Source organism: Chelonia mydas, chromosome 7 (genome assembly GCF_015237465.2).
Source record: "Chelonia mydas isolate rCheMyd1 chromosome 7, rCheMyd1.pri.v2, whole genome shotgun sequence".
Classification (NCBI taxonomy): Eukaryota; Metazoa; Chordata; order Testudines; family Cheloniidae; genus Chelonia; species Chelonia mydas.
Genome location: NC_057853.1, coordinates 28,355,183 through 28,367,308, shown reverse-complemented (window position 1 = coordinate 28,367,308; position 12,126 = coordinate 28,355,183). Strand labels below are relative to the sequence as shown.

Genomic DNA, 12,126 nt, shown 5'->3' with positions numbered 1-12,126 from the left:
TCTCAGTTTCTCCGCTGATGACGTTTTCTGAGACATTATCAAAACTGATAAGCTCCCCTGTCCATTTTCATTTTGACAAAAGACATATAAAAATCCCAATTACTTTAAAAATATATTCCAATAATTGTGTGCTGATAGTGAGATGTGTTAGACTCCAAAGACAAGCTACATGACATAGGGTATTTAAAGCTAGTCTAAAGAGAAAAATGCAAGCTTCACAGTAGGGAATAGTACTTCACCAGCAAAGGTTTACTGATTCAAAAGGTTGTTGTTTTTGTGTGTGTGTGTGTGTGTGAAAAATACAGTGTGGGGGGAAGAAAGATCAGCAATTATTCATGATCTCCACTTAAATTGGTGGACTGGGAATCATCAAGTCATTATTAAACCAACCTGCAGCTGTAATTACTATGTACCCTGTTCGGACTACAAGATACAAAGCTTTCCAGAGACATGGATGGTACTACAGTTACTAGTTATCCCTGCTGAGTGGCTGCAACGTCTGGGGCACTTGTATGGGTCTGAGTGTGTGTGTAGAGAAAAAGCAGGAAGAAACAGGTCCAACCCCGGGCATGTTTTTTTTCTAAAAAGTCCTTTTCAGACAGGGAGGAGGCACTCTCTCTGCCCCCAATCTCAAGAGCTGATGGTGACTGATGTTTCTTCGTTCCCTTATAACTGGGCAGGTGCTTTTTAATTTTAAGGGAAACCTCCCTTTCACACAATAACTGGTTTTGGGAAGAGTGAAATAAACTTTCAGCCTGATTGGGCCCTACCTTTCTCCAGCTGACAGCTTCAGAATGAGCAGTAATGGAACAGTCAATCGGGACAGGGCAGCCTAAGAAACCTTCCCAGCTTTCCTCCCCACAAGGCTGCCAGATAAGGCAATGAGCATGCTCTGGGCTTTCCCCAGTTCATTCCATAGCACCGAACAACCATAACAGTCAAAGTGAGCAGAATCAAGGAGGCGGAAGGGAGGACAACGTGGCAATGTAATATTGAAATCCTGGCGATAGGGATAATTCCTTCCCCTCAAGAGTTTCTCATTTAAATTGCAAAGTTAAGTCTCTATTTACAGATTCCCTAACCTACTCAAAGCACCAAGCAAAGTAACAATTAGCTTTACTTCAAACACATGGTTTATATTATTTAAAACTCACAATGAAAAATTTATATATATATTTAATTACATAAATGATCTCAGAGGAGCAAGGAGTATTATTATAAATGCTGCACCCTGGAACTCAAATATCTTATAAAATGTTGGTGTGTCAGTAAAGCACATCTTTAAAATGAACCAAATCCATCCCATTGCATTTACACAAGGGATAAATCTGGTTTGAGCCTGCATTCCTTACAAAAACAAATCTTCCTCGGAGCCCAGTTTGACTTGAATACATACGGTCAGACTCTAGATTGGGTCCATTATTAGCTTTGTAACATTTTACATCTGGTGAGCCTTCGGTCCACAATAGAAACAGTAAATGCATAGATCTCCCTTTTCTGTTTGGCAACCTGAGGTTCAACTAGCTGAATTTAGTCTTCAAAGAAACGTTAAACTGGAAAACAAAATGTGTTTTGGTGACTGCAGGGCTAGTGAGAAAAGTGCCTTATTCACATCTCCTGGTGTTGTGGGGATTTTGCAAAAGTGACACACATCCACTGGGAGATGGACTGAACAATCATGACAGTTCACAAAGACCACTGAACAGCACTCAGATTGTAACACCTTTCTGTTACTACCAATTCGATTTGAACCAGTGGACTGCAGGGGAAGGCTTCAATCCCCAAGCCATCCAAGCCCTTCTACAATCTGACTCTGTAGCATTTTTAGTTCTGGTGTTGGAATTAAGTGACAGAGCTATGAAGGTTTATCACAGGAGACCAAAGAAATACAATATTTCCAAAACTGAGTCTTAGTAAAGGATCACCTATGTGAAAACCAGAAATTATTGGAGCACAGTGATACAGTTAGTACAAAGGTATCTTGTCTAGATTCTTATACTACACACATCATCATCGTATCTACCAGCCTGCTGCTGCTATCACCAATAGATTAGACTGCAAGCTCCTTGGGACAAGGACCCTCTTTTTGTTCTGTGTGGACCTAGCAAAAGGGGTCCTGGTCCATGGCTGGGGCTCCTAAGAACTACACCTCAGTACAAATAAACAGCAAGCAGCTGCACGTTTGATTCAGAAAGCCTGCTCGTAGGGTTAGAGTCCAGAGTGTTCGACGTAAGCAAGAACATTTGCAGCACAACGGAGATGTTTGTGTGCTCAAGAACTCTTTCACTTTTCTTGTTGATGCTGTCCAGATTCCCAGGCCCTTACCATACCCAGACAATTGTTCTTATTTGATCTTGCATGGTCTTTTGGCCTAGTGTATAGCAATTCAGGCCAGCCATTTCTGAGATTGAGACTTAGGAAAAAAAAAATCTGTGTAATTTAGAAAACATGAGTAAGTCTTTTTTAGCCGTGGTTTATCTCAGAAAAAGTTTGATCTAGAAACTCCACAGGAGATTTAGTGCACAGGACCAATAATGAGGAAGATAAAGGCATACTTTTGAAGTAAGTCAACAGCAAATGGCCAGCCAGGATTCTGCAGACTTTGTGGTGTGCCAAGGGAGTCAGGTAGGTTCCCTGGATGTATGACAAACACCCCCAGCTCAAGTGACCCATCCATAGCTCAAATTCCCCATAGAATTCCACCTGTCGTTCTGGAAGCTCTCATTAGATCCCCAGCTTCTCAGCTGGCTTTCCCACAGTATCTCCCCTCCACTCCCAGCCTTCCCATGCTTCCTTGGGCTCTATACCAGGGTTTCTCAACCTTTCTATTTCTGAGACACCCCCCCACCCCCAACATGCTATAACAACTCCACAACCCACCTGTACCACAATGGTTTTTCTCCATGTAAAAGCCAGGGCCGGCGTTAAGGAGTAGGAAGCAGGGCAACTGCATAGGACCCCATGCCACAAGGGGCACCATGAAGCTAAGTTGCTCAAGCTACAGTTTCAGCCCTGGGTGCTGGAGCTCAGGGCCCTGGGCTTCAGTCCTGAGCGGCGGGGCTTCAGCTTTCTGCTCTGGGCCCTAGCAAGTGTAACACCGACCGAGCTTGGCTGACCCCCTGAAACCTGCTCGTGGCCCCCCAGGGTGCCCTGCACCCCGGGTTGAGAACCACTGCTCTATACCTTGCCCCCCCCCGTTCCTCTTCCCAGCTTTGCCGTAGCGCAGCTCTCCTGAAGTCCCCAAGACTTGCTGTAAATCCTGATCAGAACCTGGGCCTAATGAAGATTTTATAAAGTCTGCATGGACTAGTGTGAACTTTTTATAAAGCTTACAGAAGCCCACAGTACTGGAAGACTTGAATGCGGACTTTATAAATGAATGGTTCCTGAAGACCTACTAAAACCTGCAGCCAGTTTTATGAGGTTTAGAAGGCCTGCTTGGAAGCAAGCTAGGAAAATTAGTAGAAATCACGGCCTGGGGGAGCCAGAGAGGAAAGGGGAGCTCACTTCTATAGGTCAGGGGACCCACAGTCCTGAAGAGCTTCATCATGTCCCTTTCTCTGAATCTTCCCCCAGCAGTTTCTGAAGAATCCTGCACCACTATGTTCCAAAGGGCTTTCCCTCTAGCCTGCACTCAGAGTCCATGCAGAGAGTCCTGTGCAGATTTCCTTTGGCCTTAAGCAGATCCTGCAGCCCTCCTGGGTGCCCAGATAGCCCCCTGATTCAGCTTCTCAAGCCTCCATATCCTGATTCCTGCACGACTCCATTTTTACCTCCCTGCAAATGTTTATGTCCACAGCACCTACATCAGACCATAGCAGGTTCACAGTAGCTCTGGACCTGATATAAACTTTATAAAGTCTTCATTGTCCAGTGCAGATGGTATAAAATCTGTATCGGGTTCATGGTTCTCAGTGTCTGCAGTTTTTGTGAACTACAAAAAATGCACAGGGAAGCAAATCCAAATATATCTCCTCTGCTGCTTTACCCTCATTGACCGATGGTGTCGTTCTGTCAAAGGAGCAATCAGGTTTTTCCAAGTAGCTGTAGTTTATCAAACCCACATTAGCTTTGGCTCAGGGTTCTGCTATCTGCCAGACAGTGATTCTTTTATCTCAGTATTTGTTCTGAAATTGGAGCATTGCCATGCTGCGTATACTCTTGAATGATTGCTGCTGTCCAGCTCAGGGTTGGTGGACTTATACAGTTGGTGAAGCCATCTTCTCAACAGTTACATTTTAGCGTCAGTTGGTTAAGTCTACAATGCACTTTGGGATCCCCCAGATGAAAAATTCTAGCTACATAAATTGTATAAATACTATTACAATTATGCTGGAAAGTTTTGTTTGACACTAGAATGGACTATGTATTCATTCATCTCACTGTTTGGAAAATGTAAACAACCTTCACTTTGAGAAGCCGCATTTGCCAGAATAAACTTTCAAGTTTTGCCTTAACGTCAGCTCTTTCTCTGAAGTTAATGGTCTCAGTGACACCAAAATCAATGTTTTTGTCCTTCCTTCTGACTTGGCTCAGACTAGTAACTGATGGTGCTACAGGAAGAACACTGTGTTTGATGCATGTGGATTTACAAATATTATTAACAAGTTCTGAGCCCATCACCACAAGATTCACTTGGGTTGCTACATTTCCATTTGCAAGTGGAGGGTTGTAAATGTTCCTGGATCCAGGAATTTGATTCTCCTCTCATTCACACTGGTATTACAGCTTTGTCTTCAAGTAAATTGCTCCCAATTTACACTAGGGTACTTTGGAGGAGAATCAGGCCTTATATTCTTGCTACATAACAGTGACTTTATAATAAGGTCTACACCTGGGTCAGACCTGCTCATATGAGATGGTGTAAGTTGGTCAAGGAAATAGGCACAATAGCATTTTATCTTTTGCTGGAAAAATTTCCAACCAGTTCTACTACTAAGTTTGGTAAATACTAGGGCTGCCAATTAATCGCAGGTAACTCACACGATTAACTCAAAAAATTAACTGTGATTTAAAAAATTAATCATGATTAATCTCAGTTTTAATCGCACTGTTAAACAATAGAATACCAATTGAAATTTATTAAATATTTTGGATGTTTTTCTACATTTTCAAATATATTGATTTAAATAACAACACAGAATACAAAGTATACAGTGCTCACTTGATATTATTTTTATTCCAAATACTTGCACTGTAAAAATGATAAAAGAAATAGTATTTTTCAATTCACCTCATACAAGTATCGTAGTGCAATCTCTTTATCATGAAAGCATAACTTACAAACGCAAATACCTTGCAATACCATCTACAATAGTGCCATGCAAACGCCTGCTCTCACTTTCAGGTGACATTGTGAACAAGAAGTGGGCAGAATTATCTCCTGCAAATGTAAACAAACTTATTTGTCTGAGCGACTGGCTGAACAAGAAGTAAGTCTGAGTGGAATTGTAGGCTCTAAAGTTTTACATTGTTTTATTTTTGAATGCAGTTATTTTTTGTACATAATTCTATATTTGTAAGTGCAACTTTCACGATAAAGAGATTGCACTCCAGTACTTGTATTAAGTGAATTGAAAAATACTATTTCTTGTATTTTTACAGTGCAAATATTTATAATAAAAATAAATATAAAGTGAGCACTGTACACTTTGTATTCTGTGTTGTAATTGAAATCAATATATTTGAAAATGTGGAAAACATTCACAAATATTTATATAAATGGCATTCTATTCTTCTTCAGCAGCGCGATTAATCGCCACTAATTTTTTTATCGCGCAATTAATCACCATTAATATTTTAATCGCTTGACAGCCCAAGTAAATACAGTTAATTACATATTCCTTTAATATAAAATTACAGACTGTTGTGTACATTGCTGCAGCTGTGAGCTACAGTACTCTGTATTCCAGGATGTTTTCTTTTAGCTGCAAAGAATTGTTTGAACAGTGAACCAGTATTGCTCCTTGCTTGTCATAAGTTACGTAATACTGCTCTAGGACTGGACCCTTTGCACACTGTATTCAGACGTATTACTGCCTGGAAACAATGTAATTTACAGAGACCCCAGCCTTAATAAGAAACGTTTCCACCCACAATATATAAAAGAGAAAGAGGCCTGAGCGCCTTTACAAAAAATACAACAAAGGCTTCAAATGACGTGCAAGTACTTCCATGGCTATGATTTCAAATATGAATATGTGAGGCCCTGATCCTTCCAGGAGCTCCACACTGGTAGACACCTGCACCCAGGGATCCAATAGCTGAAGCTAGACAAATTCAAACGGGAACTAAGGTGCACTTTTTTAGCTTTGAGTGCAATTTGAGCATAATTGGAACAACTTACCAAAAGATGGGGTGGATTCTCCATCACTTGAAGTCAAGTGATAATCAAGACTGAAGGTCTTTCTAAAAGAGATACTCTAACTCTGTGTATAACCTGTGGTATACACAGCAACAGACGACATGATAATAATGGTCCTTCTGGCTTTAAAATCCATGAATGTGGATGCAAGCGTCTCTCCCCAGCACAAGGCCAGTTGCAGAATCAGGGCTTAAGGTTTGAAAGCGATGAAGAAATAAGTATCTTACCTTGTTTACATCTAAATCTTCTAACTTTGGCACTTCTGCTGTCTCTTGTTCCTCGCTACTTCCCTCATCTAGGTCACTGTCTTCATCCTGGGTTGAGTCTCTCTTCTGCTCTACAGGTGAAGACTTGCTACCCTTGCTGTCAGTTTCCATCTCTGTTGGATTCCCAGAGGCAGTAGACTTCTTCTGGTCTGTGCCTTCTTCATTTGGGAAAGTCTCTCCCGCCACACTACAAGAAGGGCTGTCAATTCCACTGTCTCTGTTGGGAATTTTACCGTTACCATTCAGCTCTGAGGTTGAGTCCTTACTCTCCAGCTCTCCAGAGGGCTCTTTGCTCACATTCACAGCAGTACAGGCCTCAGAGCTTTTGTTTTCCCCGATGCTTAGCTCTTTAATTTTCATTTTGTCTGCATTGGACAGTTCTGCACTGCACAGGACGTCTGGCTCATTTTCATCGGGCTCACTTTTTTCGTTTGTAGAACTGCCACAGGAAGCTACCATTTCACAGTCACTTGAGCTTGGCTGTTTGGAAGAGTCCAATCCAGGTTCCATCTTAAAAGTTAAATTTAATTGGTTTCTTTGAAGAACGTGGGTAGGTTGCCTACAAATGAAGAGGAAGCACCTTGGTCATTTGAATTGGAGGCTGGGATTTTCAAAGGTGTTTAAGGGAGTTAGGAGCCCAATTTCCATTCAGTTGCAATGGCAGCGGGGTCCTAACTCCCTTAAGAACCTTTGAAAATTCCAGTCAGAATGACTGAAACAAATACTCATTCAAAAGTTGCACACAAAGCCATGCCACTTGCTATCCCTTTAAAATTCCTCCTGTCCTGCAGGGAGGAAGTGCCTTTTCCCCCACTTAAAGACAGGAACTCATTGTTCTTCAATGGAATTATCCCTTCAGGGCAGGGGATCTCCTACAAGAGAGATGAAATTTTAAAGGGACAGCAGTGTACTATTTTCCTATATCAAAGCATAACTTTCAAAATTCATGTGATCTGTTTAAATATCATAACTAGTGGAAAGAACTTTTTTTTTAAACTCCACACCCTGTCCTGCAGGCTTGGCCTTCAATGGGAATTTCCTCTGAATAGGGTTTGCAAGATCAGCCAATTTTACAGTAAAACTGACCAACCAAATTTCAACAAATGCAGTTTCTGTAGAAACTAGCTTGTACATTAGTCTGATCTATAATATGCTGTGATCTGTTCTCCTTCCCCATAAACTGTAAGCAGTTTGCCTGACATTTATTGAATGTTATAAAGTTTTCAATCAATAAAATCAAAAGCCTCACAATAATCAAGATCTTGTAATAGCTAAGCAATTCCAACCCAAACTTTGCCAACTAAAAGCAGACATTGGGTTATTTCTAGGCACAACTCTTCACTGATTTCAGTGGAAACTCCTATTTGGGGATTCATGGCATGATATAGACCAATACATTTTTTAGCAACATTGCTTTTTGTATCAAGTCCCCCTATGCACTCAGTTAAGTTTAGGGTTTATGATTAGACAAATTGCTCTATGTCAATTTGTACACAATAGTTATAATAAATATTTCTTGATTTTATACACTTGTATTTTCCTCCCATTGAGACGAAGTTTCAAACCGAATGCAAAAAATGACACAGGTAGAAATAGACAAATATAAATATTTACCTAATACTTTCAAACTTTTCAATGAGGATGTTGACTCCTGCTGATGTCTGTGTTTCTTCCTCGTCAGGCACTAAGCTTCTTGATGACTTTGGATCAGCTGGCAAAGGCCGAGAAGGTGCTGGAGGAATTCTTTCCTGCCCAGGTTTGAGATGGACAGGTTTAGGAGGTACTAATAAAATTAAGGGGAAAAAGAGAGGATAAAGTTCTGGTTTCTTTATAACAACAAAGACAACAGATCCTCACTCTGAAGAAAGAGCGAGAAGCACCCATTGTTTTACTGCTGTTTATTAATTACATCGGAACCAGTGCAGTCACAAGATATTTTTCACACAAAAACACTTTGATATGTTCTAAAGAAATAGGCTAGCTTCTCTTTTGCATTTCTACAGTTTTGTCAGATCTGTCAAAGCACTGAGTAGCTGACAGAACATCACCGCTTCCTTGTTGCCAAACAGGATGCACAGTGCACACACCAAGACTTGGTTGTGCAAGCACTCTCTTCATCTCCACCATAGTGCTCAATTTCCTTTATGGTGACTTTTCAAAACTTAGAATTCTTATTGCTCTAATACACTTAACTAGATCCCATAAGAAAAATATGGATTTGGACAGCTCACTCATTCTACTGGAAGCACTGCAAGAAAATGTAAAAAACTTTATTTCCTTCTCACTCCCCCAGCTTCTCTGTGGTATATTCTTCACAAATTTCCTTCCTCTTTTCGTACCGCACTGAACAAGATACTGTATAAATAAGTGCTTACGTTAAACATGTCTCCAATCTGTTGAAAAAGAAAGTCAACGTTGTACCTTAACCTCTTAATTAGTCCTTTGCAGTTCCTTCTAATTAATGTAATTTAGCAAAACATATGCAGTCAGTTCTTCATTTTTTGCAGAGTAAATGGTTTTATGAATACGTAAGCAGTAACCCATGGCAACAGTTTCACATGCTTTTACTGTTTTATGCAGTGAAAGCAACTTCACATAAGTGGACCTTAAACTAGAAGCTAAGAAAAACTTGACAGTGAAATTAATCCAGAAGTGTGCATTTCTTTGAGCAGTGCTGCCAAATATTCACTCAGCCCTAAATTGTCTAATAGGAAATATACTAAAAGTTCGACTCATAAGTTATAAAGTGTTTTCCTAAATAACTTTTCAAGAACAGCAGCTGAATTCAAGTTTTTCATGTTAGTCAGAGCAACTATGTTAAAATGGTCCATTTGGAACATGTTTGCATAATGTGCTTAATGTTGTAAAATGTCTTTAATTATCAACAGTTCTGAATGAGTAATTTTAGGGCTTTGTTTTCTTTTTTAAATTATATGATAATGAACTTAGAGTGCCAATTCCTGAAGTCTTTACTCAGGCAAAGCTCTGGATGAGAGTTTCAGACTCTAGATCTGAACGAGCCTAACTGTCCTTTCTTCTTGGAGCAGATCTTTAGCTGCTGTCAGTTGTCACAGCTCCACTGAAGTTGATGACTAAGGATGATTTAATGTGTTTGAGTACAACATGCAGGAGGATTTATAACCATTTAAACTGCACAGCTTGTTTGAGCAATACTAGTTAAACACAAAGTACATCTTGTGAAGGATTTGGGCTTTACTGTACATTTAGAGCAGTAGGATTAAACTCCTGGATTGGCCTACTGTCCAAAGCCACCTTGAATTCCCTATCAAAAATAAGAGGGTTGCTATTGGGGTTTTTTCTAGAAAACTGAAAGTGCACAGGAAGAGTGGGGAGATGGTAAAGGAAATGTTCTTGCATGTGAAAGGGTGGCTGTGTCGCTGGCAGACCAGATGCCAGCTCTGGCCAGGCTGTTGGCATCAGCTCACCACTGACAAATTCATAGCTGGAAGCCAGCCCAGCTCGCCTATATATTAGTATTGTTCAGATAGGTGTTAGACTTGTAAGAATGTGTTTAGATTCTATAAAATGTTTGTAAATTGTTGCAGGCATTAATCCAGGGGTTCTCAAACTGGGGGTCAAAAGGTTATTATCGGGGGGGGGGGGGGTCACAAGCCCTCCTGTTACTTTGTGGAAGAGAGAAAAGAGGAGTGTGAAACTACATCTTCAGTTCAGCCAATTCTGAGCAAACTTGGATTGATTTAGCAATCCAATTTCCATTAATGATATTGGTGGTTGCACATTTAAATCTCCTCAGACTTAGCTGAAGATTTATCACTGTAGGCCTTGATGAGTAACCTTCAAACAGAACGTTTTATACAGTGAGGAAGTGTGGACACACACGTGTTTGCAAAAGAATGTGCAGACCTTTTCAAAGGGAAACCAAACCAGCAACGGAAATTTGGAATGATCTAGAGGCTTCATTTGGTTCTTACAGAAGAAGAGTAGATCTGAGTCCAGAAGGGGAAGCAGCTGCAAGTCACAGATCACTACTCCAAAATGTAATGACTCCATGGCTGCATGCACACAGACATGTTTGTCAACTAATACACACACGGGGCAATAAGGTTAGAAAACCAGACCTCTACAACTTAAGCTAAAGGATAACCAGAATTAGGTGTAGCAATATTTTTAAAGTATTGCAGGAATTATGAAGTAAAGAATTGAACCTCTCCTGATATTCCCACTGGGTGACTATCAGGAGTGGTGGGGCTGTCAGGAAACGGAGATTGATTTGCTGAAGGTGGCTACTTGGCAACAGCTCCTTTTGAAAATCTTGGCTTACTTTCTTATTTTTCCTATTTGAATATATGTCATCTACTTTTGGGGATTGGTGTCAAATTGGTTTGCAACAGGAGTGTAGGGAGTACTAGCAAGATAAACTTTTCAAAATTACGCCTTCCTTTATGTGTGTTTGTCCATTTTATCTCAATAACTTTTTATTACTCAGGGTGTTAAACTGAATCTCAGCAAGATAGAAAGAGAGTTACTCCTTTTAGTCTACATTCCTTGCTCCATGTGGGGGAGAGAGGGAAGGCTTGGATATACCATTTCAGGAATGTTGATATTTGAGTAATGGAGATGAGGCTGACCAATGTTAATGCAATTTGGGGCACTTTTAAACATGATCTGAATCAAATGGAGCAAGCTGATGCAGATACAGATAATGGGCCAGATCAGCTGTTTTAAATGGGTACAGTTCCACTAAATCCAGAGCAGTTTCACTGATATACACCAGCTGATGATCTAGTTTTAGCTATTCCTATTTATCAGAATACCTTATAGCATTATTAATAATGTTAATGGACTGTTCAATAATGAAATCTGAAAGAGAAAGAACTCTAGATGAAAACTAATTAAGTGTGTGTATACTTAACTGGATGGTTGACAGAGGTCATGAACCTCAGTATTCATTTGTCCAAGCAACTAGTAATTTCTTACTTAATTAGTATACACACTTAATTAGTGTATATATATATATATACATACACACACACACACAGAGAACATCACCTACAGGGAGGGAAGTATTGACTAATATACCAATATTACACTTTAAGACTGGCCTTTCAGTTTCAGAAATGTCAACAGTTTTTCTTTATGGATACCAGTGGTTAAAGGTAAGGCAGAAAGTTGTTTTTTCTACAGGCATTCAGGATGATAAGATAGGAGTATCATTTTGTACAGTATATTTAAATATTTTTGATTGTGACCAAAATGGTTGTTTCCTGTTGTCATGTAATGATGATACCTACCTACTTATGCGTCTGCTTTTTATAAGCTTTGTTTAAATCAAGATCTTTGGGATATTCTCACCTGCACTTGTCAAAAAAAAAGGCCTTCCAAATTAAGCATATATCTTAGCTGAGAAGACAAACATCTAGTACGCACAGTATTCTAAGTAATTTCTAAAGAGCTAGTAAGAAAAACAATAACTGGTACTACAAAGAGACTAACACTTCACTGTACAGACTGCAA

At 39.9% G+C, this 12,126-nt stretch overlaps 1 protein-coding gene across 3 annotated transcripts in view; it reads right to left on the bottom strand.

The window, feature by feature from the left end:
- The window catches only part of FGD3 (FYVE, RhoGEF and PH domain containing 3), a 191,135-nt gene that overhangs the window by 76,151 nt on the left and 102,858 nt on the right, over positions 1–12,126 (bottom strand). For 2 of the 3 annotated variants that reach the window (XM_037903938.2, XM_043550848.1), the window contains exons 3-4: positions 8,245–8,413; positions 6,592–7,189 (exon numbers count right to left, since the gene is read on the bottom strand). In XM_037903938.2, coding sequence (XP_037759866.1) covers positions 6,592–7,189; positions 8,245–8,413 — 767 coding nt within the window. Of the gene's footprint in view, positions 1–6,591; positions 7,190–8,244; positions 8,414–8,861; positions 8,961–12,126 lie in introns of those variants that run through there. The other variant, XM_037903939.2, reaches the window with a different exon arrangement.